The sequence below is a fragment of the Ambystoma mexicanum genome, chromosome 6q, assembly GCF_040938575.1.
Source record: "Ambystoma mexicanum isolate Mex_15411 chromosome 6q, UKY_AmexF1_1, whole genome shotgun sequence".
Classification (NCBI taxonomy): domain Eukaryota; kingdom Metazoa; phylum Chordata; class Amphibia; order Caudata; family Ambystomatidae; genus Ambystoma; species Ambystoma mexicanum.
In genome coordinates, this window is record NC_090937.1 from 203,672,116 (window position 1) to 203,686,781 (window position 14,666).

The 14,666-nt window shown below is 43.7% G+C and overlaps 1 protein-coding gene across 2 annotated transcripts in view; it reads right to left on the minus strand.

Moving 5' to 3' along the window:
• The window catches only part of LOC138515885 (neuropeptide FF receptor 2-like), a 620,178-nt gene that overhangs the window by 130,732 nt on the left and 474,780 nt on the right, over nucleotides 1–14,666 (minus strand). For both annotated transcript variants that reach the window (XM_069630644.1, XM_069630643.1), the window contains one exon: nucleotides 13,093–13,430. In XM_069630644.1, the coding sequence (XP_069486745.1) occupies nucleotides 13,093–13,423 (331 nt within the window). In that variant the 5' untranslated portion in view covers nucleotides 13,424–13,430. The remainder of the gene's footprint in view (nucleotides 1–13,092; nucleotides 13,431–14,666) is intronic.

Below are 14,666 nucleotides of genomic sequence, written 5' to 3' on the forward strand. Positions count from 1 at the left end.
GTGTACCAACAAAATGATACCTTTACATCCTTTCTCATTGACTTCATCGGTTGGCACCAACTTACTGTTCCCATCATTATGAACTGTTTGTTAACAGTTTAAAATTGCAATTTCCCATTGGAAACATTACTTGTCTTCTCTTCAACACTTCTTTTCTTATGGCTTATGCATGACTTCATTGGCTCTGTCTTTGACATCATGAGCTGGGGGCTAGGATGTTCGGAAGCTTTATTTATTTATTTATTCATATTTGTAGAGCGCGCAACAGCCCGTCACCGTGGCGCTTGTTACAGTGACTGATCAGAGCTTAGTTACATATAAAAGCAGACAGGCATACTTATTGTACTATTTGTACAGAACAGTTTGTAAAGCACATGGAAATGGTGGCCGCTGAGAAGTGGTGGGAAAGTAGGGCGTGGTTAGTTAAAGAGAGCAGTTTTACATTTTTTTTGAAAGGCAGGGATAGTAGTTTCTGCTCTGAGGGCAGTGGGGAGAGCATTCCAGAGCTTGGGGGCTAGATATGGGAAGCCTATCCCTCCTGCATTGGCTCTGTTGATAGGCGGTACAGTAAATTGGTTGGTGTAGCATGTTCTGGTAGGCCTTATTGAGATAGATCTGAGAACTTCATTCACTTCTAATGATATGAATATATATATATATATATATATATATATATATATATATATATATATATATATATATATATATATATATATATATATATATTAGCATCTTGTGTGTGCTGTTAGGTTTATTCATACATTTCCATGAAAGCCATTATTGCCTAATCGATTCTTGTATGGTTCCTGTCTTAGTGATTAGATCTCTTTCAGTGATGGTTTTCCAACAGAGGGCAGTGTTGTTCCTTGGTCATTCTTTCTGGACATGTACACCCATTGCTTCACCCTTGCCCGCATGTGACCTTCATTGTGATGCGTTTCGATGTGCTGACTAGGAACATAATTTGTTATATATCTTTTGAACACAGGCTTAGGAACATGTCTTAGCTGATGTGTCTCAACCAATCCGTGTGCAGTATGTAATCCTTAACTCTGGGGTCTGTTACTGCTTTTGCATTACCTCACTAACAAAATTCAGGCTTGAGAATGTATTTGCCTTTCTGCCTTTACCAATCAATGTGTGCATTCAGTCTCGCTGTGGGAAGTTATATGTGGGTGCTTCTTTGCCGGGCCTGGCTGATATGTTCTGCTTATTCATGAGGATTTTTAAACTTCAGAGATTGCTGAATTTGTCTTGTGGCCTACTTATGTATCATCTTTGCAATTGGTGTAAAAGGCTCTTCTTGATTTTCTATCATTATAAGTGCCTCCAATGGTTCCTTCACTAATATTAAATGCTACGATACTTGGTAGGGGTATGTGGTTATACTAATGTACATTGTCTGCAAGTTATAGTTTACTTGTCCCTTGGGGAAACTGCTTCCTGAAGCATGGTTGCTAGCACATTTTGGGCCTACACAGGGACTTCTACATGCATAGGGCTGTTTTGATATGCCTTGTGTTTCTTCAGAGGGACTTTCAAAGTTTGTATCTCTGTGCATGCTGGGGGCGTTGGATGTATTCCCAAACAGCTCCCATGACAACATTTAGAGATAACGGAAAACAGTTCTTTCGGTTGATTTTTGGCTCTATCAATTTTGTCATGTAAATAATCAGACTTTTCTTTAAAGATCACTACTTTATATTCCTTCAAAGCCAATTTAACTTTAAAGGCCCAATCAGCAGTTCTGCATTTCCCCAATTTCTGTTCCATAGTCCTCATATGTTTACATGCGGTCATCAGAATTTAAGAGGACCACAGCTTTGATATTTATAACTTTTTTGGTTTCAGCTGTGCCACATAACGGTCACACCCTGAACAAAAAACTCTGCAAAATGTGAGAAGGAATCTATAGTATCTAATGTTTGTTTTACTTTTGTTCCTGATATTTCAGCGAAGTCTTTCGCCTTCCGAAAAAACAATGCAGAATTGTCGCTAGACAGAGGTTTGTTCTTGGTATGATGAATAAATGAAAACATCAGAGCAAAATGTTCAGACCACACAAACGGAAAGGTATTGACCAACGCTACACTAGTTCCCCTTCAAAGAAGAACAAACAGGGGCCTTTGTTATGGGATGAAGACACATCCAGTGGTGTCAAATGATGGTTTCCTGCAATTTCCCAGAGTTCCTATCTAACCAAATATTAAAATCAGCCAGAAAAAGAGGTGGTCTGTGTTTACTAACTGTCAGAAAAGAATTTAGGTGATCCAAAAAGACATTAGCCGGTCCCGGAGTTCTATACCCAAACAATATTTTTATAAATGTTAAATGTTAAACGTTAAAGGTATTTCTACCGCGCACCGTCACCAACGGAATTGGTTCCCAGGCGCTCTGACGGATCTGTAAACGATAAGCTGGGATGGGTTAGTAAGGTGAAGAGGCAGTAGGATAATGAGAGGAGTGGTGTTCTGTTGGCAGCTTCAACTCGGTATACACCGGGTGCTGAGCTTTGTTGCGGGTATTGGATCGGTGTCAGTCCGCATGTGCTGTTGCTCCGGCTTATGTGTTGTTGTAGTGTTGTGAAGTGCGTGCAGCTTGTTGTGAGAGCGATGGTTATGTGAGTTTTTTGAGTGAGATAAGTATGCAGAGTTTGAGCTTATATTGGTTAGTAAGTTACCTGACCTTTAGCATGCTAACATTCACAGTTTTGTCTAAGTGTGACACTTCACAATCCTATCTAGATACGGCGCAGGCCAATGTCTAGAATTCCATCCAGGTGTGGGCATGCCAACATTCACAATCCCATCCAGATGTGGTGCAGTCTAGTGTTTAGAAATCTGTCTAGATGTGGGCATGCTAACATTCACAATTTTATCCGGGTGCTACGAAGGCTGGTGTTCACAATTCTAAGTGTGGCACATGCTTACATTCTCGTTTCGCCTAGGCGCGGGCATGCTATCCTTCAATCAATCCTATCTAGATGCGACACAGGCTATTGTTCACAATTCTAAGTGTGGCATATGCTAGTCTTCAGGTTTCGCATAGGTGCGGGCATGCTAACACCATCCAGATGCGACGCAGGCCAATATTCACAACTCTATCCAAGTGTGGGCATGCTGACATTCAGGTTTCACCCAAGTGCGGGCATGCTAACATTCACAGTCCTATCTAGATGCGACGCTGGCTAATAGCCACAATTCTATCCAAGTGTGGACATGCTAATATTCACACTTCTATCTAAGTGTGGGCATGCTAACATTCAAAGTCCTATCTAGATGCGACACAGGCTAATATTCACAATTCTATCTAAGTGTGGCCATGCTAATATTCACAATTCTATCTAAGTGCGTCTGCCGGTCTGGATATGGTTCGTCCGGTACGTATGAGTGGATGAGTCACTTGAGGGCTTTCATGTGGTTCTAAGTATATGATCAGTCTCTGGAGCCTTCTTTCAGTGGCTATTTTCCTTGATATCTTATGCTCTATCGAGTGGTTGGTTCTTTGGGTTGAGTGTTTGTCCAATTTGAGGGTAGCCGAGGTTGGAGTTATTTTCATCGTTGTTTTAATGTCTGGGCATTCTAGTGCCTCTTTGTTGTGGTTACGCTGTGAAGAGCCATGATTTGAGGAATTTCCTGAATGCTAGGTGGTTTGTTGTGTTCCGTATATTCTTAGGCAGGTCGTTCCAGGTTTTGGGTGACTGGTGAAAGAAAGAGGATTCTCCGAGTTTTTTTCTGTTGTAGGGTTTTGGTTCCAGGCATATGTCGGTGCTTGATCTTAGTGTTCTAGTCGGTTGATGTAGGCGTAGTTTGTCGCTTAGGAATTCTGCGCCTTGTTTGTGTATTGCTCTTGCATGATGCACATGGACTTGAACTTTATTCGCTGTTTTAGTGGTAGCAAGTGTAGTATTTTTAGCGCGGGTGTGATGTGTTCTCTTCTGGGTAGCTTGAGGAGGAGTCTGGCTGCTGCATTTTGTATGCGTTGCAGTTTTTTTAGAAGTCGTTCGGGCATGCCCAGGTATAGGCTATTGGCATAGTCTACTCTGGACATGATCAGAGCGATGATGGTAAGTGTTTTGTTGGCGAACGACAGGAACGGTAGGATCCTTTTTGCTGCTCGCAGGAGGAACAAACATTTCTTGATTACCGAGTTTACTTTTGGCTCTAGAGTGAGGTTGTTATCCATCAGGACCCCTAGGTTTTTTTTACAGTTGATGATGGTTCTGGTGTGGTGCCGAGCTCTCTTGGCCAGCCGATGTAGTTGATGTCTCCTCCCTTTGTTGAAACAATCATTATCTCTGTTTTGCCTGGGTTGATTTTGAGATGGTTGAGGTTCATCCAGTTGAATATGTCACAAAGGCAAGTCTCTAGTGTGGTGTTTTCTTCTCGGGTGTCTTCTATGTCGAAGATTGTTTGAGTATTGTCGGCGTAGTTGTAGCATGTGAGGCCGTGTTTTTTGATGAGTTTGATTAATAGGTACATGTAGATGTTGAATAGAAGCGGGGAGAAGGATGATCTTTGTGGTACTCCACACGTAGAGTCTCTAGGTTTGGATTTAAAAGGTTTCAACCATACTGTTTCTGTTCTGTTTGTTAGGAAGGATTTGATCCATAGTAGGGCAATGTCTGTTATCCCTAGTCCTTCAAGTCTCTTTATGAGGATGGCGTGGTTGACAGTGTCGAAAGCTGCAGACAGATCAAGGAGAATCAGGGCAGTACTGTTGTCCGAGCCTGCGTTTGTTTTTAGGTCGTCCCATATTGAGAGGAGAACTGATTCTGTTCCTCTCATAAGTCTGAAACCAACTTGTGCCTCGTCTAGTACGCAATGCTCTTCTAAGAATTCTTGGGTTATTTGGTAGACATCCGTTTCTAGCAGTTTGCCTATGTAGGGTATGTTGGAGATGGGTCTGTAGTTGGATAAGTCCTCTACGTTTCCTGTTGTGTCTTTGAGTAGCGGCTTGATGTAAGCTGATTTGAAGGCCTGTGGTACTATACCTGTTGAGATTGAGAGGTTGAGGAGGTTCCTGTGGTATTCCATGTGGGTTCCTTGTTTGAGAATTGTTTTGTATATGTCTGGGGGGCAAGGGTCTTCAGGTGAGCCTGATTTGTTGCTTTTGTTTACCAGTTTGACGAAAGGCTCAACTGATATTTCTGGGAAGTTTTGTAGCTTGTTTGCGTATTCCTTGTTGGTGTCTGTGGGGGTTGAGCTGTGATCACTTGGTCTGTGTTGTATGGTGTGTTGGATGGAGGTTATTTTGTTTTTGAAGTGGTCTCCGAGGTCTTCGCAAAGTTTCATCGATGGAGTTGGCGTGTTGTTGCAGCCCGGTGGGTTTTTTATTTCGTTTGTGATTTTGAATAGTTCTTTTTGAGCGTTTGGTGCTCTGAAGATTCGGTTGTCGTAATGTTTCCTCTTCGCTTTTTGTATTTCCTTTTTATATGAGCGGATCTGTTGTAGGAATTTCAATTTGTTTGCGGTGGTGTTGTTGGTCCTCCATTCAGATTCTAGTTTTCATTTTTTTCTTTTCATGCGTTGAGTAGTGGGCTGAACCATTTTGCTGTTGTTTTCCTACGTGATGGGGTGAAGGGCTTTTCTTTGGCGATGTCGTCTAGGGTTGTTGCGATCCAGGTATGAAGTAGGGCAACTTTTTTGTCTAGGTCTGCTTCTTCCATGGTTGATGCTTGTGGTTTGCTGAGTTCTAAGAGCTCGGTTAGGTTGGAGTTTTTTATGGTTCTCCAATTTCTTTTCATCATGATGGGTAGTTTTTCTTGTTGCTTTTTTGTTGGACTGGCCGTTGTGATTATGAATGGAATGATGAGGTGGTCGCTCCAGAGTATTTGAATTGGGGGTGCCGTGGTGATGAGATCCTTGTTGGCGAAGATTGCGTCAAGTGTGTGCCCTGCTGAGTGGGTTGCTCCTTTGACTAGTTGTTGTAGGTTCATGGCTGCTAGTTGGGCGGTTAGGGATTTGTGTGTGGTTGTGGTTTCTTCGTCGAACCAGATATTGAAATCTCTGAGGATGATCAGATGAGTGTACTTGATGGGTAGGATGGTGATTGCTTCCGTGAAAGCATCTATGAAAGTCGCATCGTAGGTTGGTGGTCTGTATATCAGTATGAATTTCAGGTTGGTTTTGGAGTTTACTGAAAGTCGTAGCATTAAGGATTCACATTTATCGATGTTTAGTGGATCTTCCATTTTGATGGCCAGTTGTTCCTTGTGGATGATCGCTAGTCCCCCCCCCTCTTTTGGTTTTCCTGTTTGCTTGGATGCATTTGAAGTCTTCAGGCAAGCAGTTGTTGAGGGTGATCTTGTAGTTGTCGTCTAGCCATGTTTCGGTTACAAATAGGATGTCTATGCCTCCTTCTGACAGGAGGTCGTATATTTGCGAGGTAAGGTGTGAGGTATAAGGATTTTTCTCTTGTAGATTTTGTTCCGGTTATGGCTGTGTTAGGCGTGTTTCCTTCCAATGGGGCTGCTTCTTGTGGGTTCTGTCGGTGTTGTGTGTTCGCGTCTCTTGTTGCACGATCTTGTTCTCTTTCTCGGCGTCCTTTTCTGTATTGGGCCATTTTCCAATTTAAAGTGCAGGCGTTGTAGGATAGTTGGTCCTCTATGCTGTGTTGTGCAGTCGCAGTGACCTCGGTTTTTCCTTCTCTGGATACACTGGTGTGTTCTCTGGCTCGGTGTTGCATTTCTGTCAGTGGGTGTTTCCTAAGGGTGCACTGTCGGGGGGATTAGGGTGTTAACAGTCTGCTGGAATGGGGCTTTATTGAGTTAGGTTGTGGTGGGTTTCCGGGATTGATAGAGTATTGAACTAAGCGCAGTTATATTATTTGAGAGACCTGTATAGTGGGAGAGTGTCCTATCAGTGCAATCTAAACATCACACAATGCAGTTTAGAGAGAGAACCCCTGCTGGATTTGACAGACCTGTACTGTGGGAGAGAGGCCTAACCATGCAATCTAAACATCATACAATGCGGCTTGGAGACAGAACCCCTGCTAGGTTTGAGAGACCTCTATGGTGGGAGAGAGGCCTATCAGTGCAGAAGAAGTAAGTGAGATCCAGACAACCATCTGACCAACTGGTGAGAATTCACTCCACTTTAATTACTGAAGGTGAAAGAAGTTTACTGTAGATCTATACATTACAGTTATACCACCTCCCTTCTTGCCAACATGGATTATAAATTGAATTAAATATCATTCAGGCACTAGACCACCATGAAAGGATGCCAGTGAAGTGTCTGTGAACCATGCTTCTACAATAAAAAACACATAAAGTTTGTGTTCCTCGATAAATTCATGAATTTCAGTTGCATGAGCAACTTCAGAACTGACATTCAAAGCCGCTTTCAATATAGGTATTACCGGAGATAACACTTGACTGAAATTAATATGCAAACTATTCTGTAGCCCTAAGTCCATGATCTTTTTAAGTGGCCGGAGCGTTTTCTTACCATAATTGTTGTTTAGTCCCAAAAGAGTGGCCTTATCATATGTCTGTGCAATCATGTAACTGAATGAAATATTTCTCATGATGAGGTAATCGAATCTAACAATCTCACGGGTCGTGCTTCCAGAAAGGGACAGAGAAGCAGGCATGCAGCGTTCCACACCGACCATCACACCAGACCACAAACAGGGCTAATGAGGCTGACGCAGGCCAGTTAAGACTATTTTCGCATTTGGGTAGTGCAATCAGAATGTGCACAGAGCAAGTAATGCTGGGAGATAGAGAACCCAGCCTCCATACTCGGAACGTGAGCACCAAAGAGCCCCTGCTCAACTCAAGTTAATAATAGAATTTTACAAGGTTATTAAAAGATAAGGTGAGCTACATAACTTACAAATGTATCCTGCTTTGACCGCATGTTCAAAGGGAGTCAGGTGGGGCATATAGTGCAATGTAGCTCTATTGCAGGATTGTCTTATGTTGCACATGAAGCAAAGCCTAATTAATGGAGAGAGTAGCAAATATGCAGGACATTGAACTGTAAAAACATTAGCACACTGTTGGGGCAAGGCAAACAATCTCTCCTGTCCAGCAACCTCCGTTCCCACATCCCTGTACCTTGCTAGATTGTAACCCACTTGTCCACTCCTTTCCCCTCCATGATTGGCTTTCATCAGTACACTATTTTATGGAGATGATTCAAAAAAGTACACACATCGTAATACACAATGCAGAACAACTAGGCTACGCTTTCACAGATGATGTTCTGTTGTGAGTGTTTAAGTCTTTAAAGTACATGTACAAAATCCACAGGCAATTTCTTTTGCATTCCTCTTAATTGCTTTCTGATATTTGTAGTCTTATATTCAAGATAGGGGAAAATATTGCTGAACTTGTACTATTTTTGCTTATCCTATTTCTCAAAGGGTTTCTATTTTGTTTCAATGCTTTCTCATGATTTGGCTCCCTGATAATCTGGGTATCACTGATCAGGCTCTGGTCTGGCTGACTTCTTTCCTCTTTGACTGACCCTCCCAGGTACAACTTGGGTCCTTCCCCACTTCTATCTCTCTCTCCACCTGTGGTGTTCCCCAGGGGTCTAACCTTTCTCATTGGTTGTTCAACCAATACCTGACAACTCTCGCCCTTTGTATTGCTGCTCTCTGCTCCAACTTCCAGTGCTATGCAGATGACACCCAGCTTGCCTTCAGGCTCCCCTCTGCCGCCTCATCTCCTTTTCTCATCCCTGATTGTCTGTCTGCAATCTAGGAGTGGTGCGACACCAGTGATCTCTGCCTGAATGCCAGTAAGACAGAGATCCTCCTCATCAGCACACCTGCATCCCCCTTTGCTGCCACTCTGTTGCGGCCTCCCTTGTCCCTCCTCCTGCTCCCACCTGTGAGGCTAAGAACTTTGGGGTTATCTTCGACTTCACACTCTCCTTCTCCCCTCACATTTCCGATGTCTCTAAGAAGTCAAACTACCAACTGCACCTCCCCAGAGGTATTCTTCCTTTCCTCTAATTCCCCCAGAAGCTCACTGTCTCCAGAGCTCTGCTTCTCTCTAGGCTTGACTACTGTAATAGCCTCTTTGTAAATCTACCCTCCTCTACTCTCTGTCCTCTGCAATGCTTCCAGAACAGGACTGTGAGACTTGTCCTTGGCCTCAAGCCCAGGGATTGTATCTCTCCAGCACGGAAATCTCTCCATTGGCTCGCAGTGGTTGCAAATATCAAATTCAAGACCCTTTACATTGTCCACAATGCCTTCTGGGGCCTGTGACCAAAGCACCTCCAGCTTTCTCTTCAGAAGTATCTTCCTTCTCTAGCTCTTCGCTCTTCCACCTACAACTCCCTGAGGGTCAGTCGCTTTTCTAAGCACCGAGTTGGGGGCAGATTTCTCTCTTCGTCCGGTACTTCCCTCTGGAACAGCCTCCCTGCCTCTTTGAAACTTAAGCAGAACCATCTCCAGTTCCGGAAGCAGCTCAAGACTTTCCTCTTTGCTTCTGCCTTCTTTCTTCCACTTCCCTGCTGATCACCTGTCCGATAATGTACTGGTTGCCTGGCTATCCTCTGAACCACAGACCCAGACTTTTGTTTGCATTTAACCCCTGCACAGCCACCTGTTGGCTGCACTCTTTTTTCCATGTCTTGATCCTATGTCTCGCACTTCTCCTCCCCCGCTTCCCCTGGCACTTTTCCCCTTCCCTCTCCCCCGCACTTGCACAATCTCAATGTCACTTGGCCTAGTAAGATCGTTGTCTTGTCCTCCCTTGTTCCCCATTGCCTAGTCGCGCCTTGAAACACTTGTGTATAGCCACGCTATAAATAAAATATCATATCATATCATGATTGTAATCCTTTGCAAGTCATCTCCATAAAATAGTGTACTGTTGAACCTGTCATGCAGCTTATGCAGGGTTGCTCGGGAGGTGGGGTGTAGGGAGCTATTTGTCTCCAGTGAGGCAGAGAGCATTGAGAGATGAGACACTGCATCCTCCCTACAACATGCAGAAAAACAGTCTCATGCCAGGAACAATGCAGACCCATTATCATTGAAAGTGTATCACTTGGGATAGAGGTGTTTACACAAGCCTGCTGGTGCATATAAGGTATCCACGAGAGCAGGGCCATGGACAATGACACAGATTGCCCAGGCCTGGGGCAGGCCCGGACTAGGGAATTATATGGAATGAGAGGACCATGATGCTTGAGCTGCGGTGGATCATCATGCATGAGGAAAGGAAAGCAGGCCAGAAGTTACAAGACAAATGTGCCTCCTTATTTTATGTTATTTCTAAAGCGCAACATTCAGCTGACTACCAAGCATGATGGAATGCATGAGTAGAAAGGCCTACACATCTACATATGTATTAAAGTCAAAAGTTCAGTGTGGGTTTGTGATGTGAAGCATTGTTCCATATACAATTCCATACCGTTTCACCAATCTGCGCCAAGTTTTGCATACTTACCTGTTAGGAGCCTCTAGTCATTACTGGCTACATGACATTAGACACCCCACCCCTTTCCCAGGATTTCAGCAAAAGTCAAAATGTGTTTGTGGGTTTGTGTATTAGTGAAGCGTTGTTCTTATACAATTCCACACTGTTTCACCAATCTTCACCATATTTTGTATAGTTATCCTGTTAGGGCCATGTAGACATTACTTGCTACATTACATCTTGACACCCCACCCCTTTCTCCAGATTTCAGCAAAAGTCAAAATGGGTGGGTTTGTGGCTATGTGAAGCATTGTTCCTTATACAATTCCACACCATTTCACCAATCCGCACCAAATTGTGCATACTTACATGTTAGGACGCTCCGGATATTACTGGCTACATAAAATTTGGACACCCCATCCCTTTCCTCGGATTTTAACAAAAGTCAAAATGTGTTTGTGGCTTTGTGGTCTGCCGATGAAGCCGTAAACCATGTTCACCCGGAAGGGAAACACAAAATGTATGAGAGACGAATGGACTTGAGAGGCGAAGGTGAAGGCAGGTAGCATTCCAGAAGTTTGCACATTTTTGGGCGCATCAGGTGAAATTACTTTTCCAGAGGATTTTTGCGAGATAATGCCTGCCGTTGAACTCGTAAACCATATTCAAGGCCATGTTTCAAGGCCCTAGGATGCACGGTATCTGACATAAATGTCATTAGAAATAGGCACAATTATGTCATTAGTGATAGGTGGTTGTTCCACTGAGTAGTGGTGTTGCATAGTATGTCATCCGGGCTAATGGACCGGATAGGGCATTGTTCTCTGCAAGGTGTATGTTGATCAAGAGATGTATGTGTATGACGTGCTAGATACGCATGTACTCAGGAACATGAATTGTTCAGTATTGTGATATCAAGTGTATTTTGTATATAATTAAGAAATGGTATTTTGCATTGGTTTTAAATCTAACAAAAGCAGATGATGTAATTTTTCCTGAAATTAAATAAGGGTACAAGTTCTGTTTTGTACTACTGGTCTTGATCATTGGTTGTATAATATGTTATGAGAGCCTGATAGATGGTGACCCATTCAGGTACCCTTGTTTAGTTATATAGAGGAAGGATGCTCTACTTTTGAGCCCAAAGAATAAACGGTACTTGCCTTCTGCTCTAATACAGGACACCCTAAGTAGGGTTGGAGGTTTGAATCAGTAGTGTGTGCTTTTTGGCATGTGGTATAGCATTACCCTGTGCGCGATACGCTGCCAATGAGGACCACATAATGATTCACTGGAGGAAGTGCATTGAAGGCAATTGGGGAATATTCTAACATCAGGTAATGAAACCATTTACAATCTATTTAAGGTGTTTTTAGGGAGGCATAATAACACGGCTATTATTTGACCAGTTGGATTTGCAAATACACTTCAACATTTGTCTCAGTGGTCTTAGTTGGAGCAGCAATGCTAGCCATGGAGCAGGTTTACATTCAGGGTTTTATGTCAGATTTCTTCCACTTCTAGGCACCATCCTAATGGCTGTTATTGCCATATGTAATGCCACTTTATGATATGATAAGTCATTTACAATATGCTTGTACACAAGTGTTTCTAGGCACGAGATGGACTCACCATCCTTGGAAGAACAAAGGGCTGAGTTGGGCCAGAGGCAAATCTATATCGTGTTGTGCTAACACTCACGTTCTCAATCTGCTTAGCATGATATGAAAATACCACAGGATGGAGCAGCCCCAATTCTGGAGTTCACACATTCGGTCCACGGATCATGATTTTGTGTTATTTGGGTTTAATTGCAACTGATTAAGGCCCTGATTCACAGAAAGTTTTCGTATGGGATTGCGCCATCATAAAACACTTCCATGAACCAGGCCCTAAAAGTCATCCAATAGTCAGTAACGGTGAGGTTGTCTGATGCAGGGCTGTTCGAATTTGGGTATCACCTGCACATCCCATTGGTTCAAGCTTCCCAAGTGGATCAACAGGTATATGTACATGTTAACGAGCAAGCCAGGTAGAGCTGTTCCCTGAGAAACTCCCGAAGTGGTTGCTAAGCAATGAAATGGCAGTGCTATTGCTTGTGTTAAGTGTTACAATATGTGTGCTCCTGATCAGGACAGTGTCCCTTCTGCTTATTCTCTCTTAAAGGGGCAATAACAGTGTATCAGGATGGCTAATCCTCCTTGGTACTTGATGTCATCTTGGATTGCCATCAGCACTGGCTTGCTTCCCCTGCCCAGTCAGAGTCCCACATGAAGCAGGATCATGGATTGGCAGTCCTTGAAATAGGTATGTAACTGGTCTTGAACAGGTTGTTTTTTTCAAATGAATCTAGCGAGATATAGAATGGAAGTGATTGGACCACATGTTCTATTATGTGAAGTGTAGTGTAGGGACTCCAGGGTAATATAAGGCATCAACATCTTCAAAGAGGTCCTGTAGTGGCTTCTGGAAATGATCTAAGGGACTCCAGGGTAATATAAGGCATCAACAACTTCAAAGAGGTCCTGTAGTGGCTTCTGGAAACGATCTAAAACACTATGTCCCTCTACATGGGTGAAAGGTACAGGGGTGAAAGTAAATGTGTTGTAACTAATGCCCCTGGCATCGGTCTGCCAGAGCACATTTAATTTCATCTCCAACCAATGGAAGATTTTTCAAAGGCTTAATGATTTACAACATACCTGCAATGATATTGTCCAGAAGTGTTGTTGGCATGCAGAAAATCCCAACCAGCAGGTCGCTAATCGCCAGGTTCAAGATGAAGAGGTTGGTGACCGTGCGCATGTGCTTGCTGGTCAGAACGATGAAGCAGACCAGACCATTGCCCAGCATGCAGAGAAGGAATATGAAGAGGTAGGAGATGATGAAGGCCGCAGACACTGGTGGCCCGTGCAGGTAGAAGTCGATATAGGAAATGTTATAATCTCCCATCATTCTGTTGAGACTTTTATTGAAATTCAGCTGCTCAGGCGGACGCACAATTGAGGAACTGGAGTTCAGATATTCTTCCATTCTGTACCTTAAAAATAAAAAGCAGAGAGCCAACAGACTATTAGAAAATTGCCAAAGACAAAGTGCAGGGTCCACAAAGATGTATCTCCATGCTTGATACGAATTTAAGTGCATGTGATATGCTATATTCAAGTGCAACCACACAAAATGGAGCATCTATATAAGAAAAGAAACCTATACATTCACTTCACAGGACCCAGTTAACACATAAGTACGTCTCTTACTACTTTAAAGTGCATTAAGTCTCAGAAACGCGCATTTAGGAATACATCAGAGTTACATTGTACAAAGATTACTAAAGGGCATACTATTCAAGGCGATTGAAAAGCTGAACTTCCAGATTCTGTGTACCATAATGAATATGATATGGCATTTATAATGCGCCTACACATAAGTGTTTAAAGGCGCGACGAGGCAAGGGAGGAGGAACAAAGGGAGGACAGACAGCGATCCTATTAGGCTAGGTGTCATTCAGATTGCGCAAGTGCATGGGAAGGGGGAAAGCAAAGTGCAGGGGGGGAACGGGATAGTGCAGTACAAGGGAATAAGTAATCACAAAGTAAGTAATGGCCAGCAGGTGGCAAGTACAAAGTGCAGAAATCAGGTGTCAAGTGCTGGTGGTAGGACTGTAGGGATACAGGAACAGTCCCAAGTGCGGGGCTGCCAGGCAGGCAGTGCAGGTGTGTGTGACTGGCGGGGAAGGGACCTGGGTCCGAGATCAGAGGGTGGCCAGGTAACCAGTGCAGTTTCAGTCAGGAGGTCAGCAGGGGAGAGTAGGAGAAAATGCAGAAGCACAGAGAAAGGTTTTGAGGTGTTTCTGGAAGTGGAGATGGTTCTCCTTTAGTTTCAGGGAGGCAGGGAGGCTGTTCCAGAGGGAGGCCCCCGCCGAGGAAAGAGATCCACCACCAACTCGTTGCTTGGAGAAGCAACTGAGCCTGAGGGTGTTGGAGGTGGATGAATGCAGGGCTCGAGAAGGAAGATATTTAGGAAGAGAGAGTTGAAGGTATTGAGGCCCCGAGGCCCCAGAAAGCCTTGTGGACAATACAGAGAGTTTTGAACTTAATCCTTGCAGCCACTGGGAGCCAGTGCAGAGATTTCAGTCCTGGAGAAATGCGCTCCCAGGGCTTGTGGCCAAGGACAAGTCTTGCAGTCCTGTTCTGGATATGTTGCAGAGGGCTGAGAGAAGAGGCAAGCAGATTTAGAAAGAGGCTGTGGCAGTAATCCAGCCTAGAGAGAAACAGAG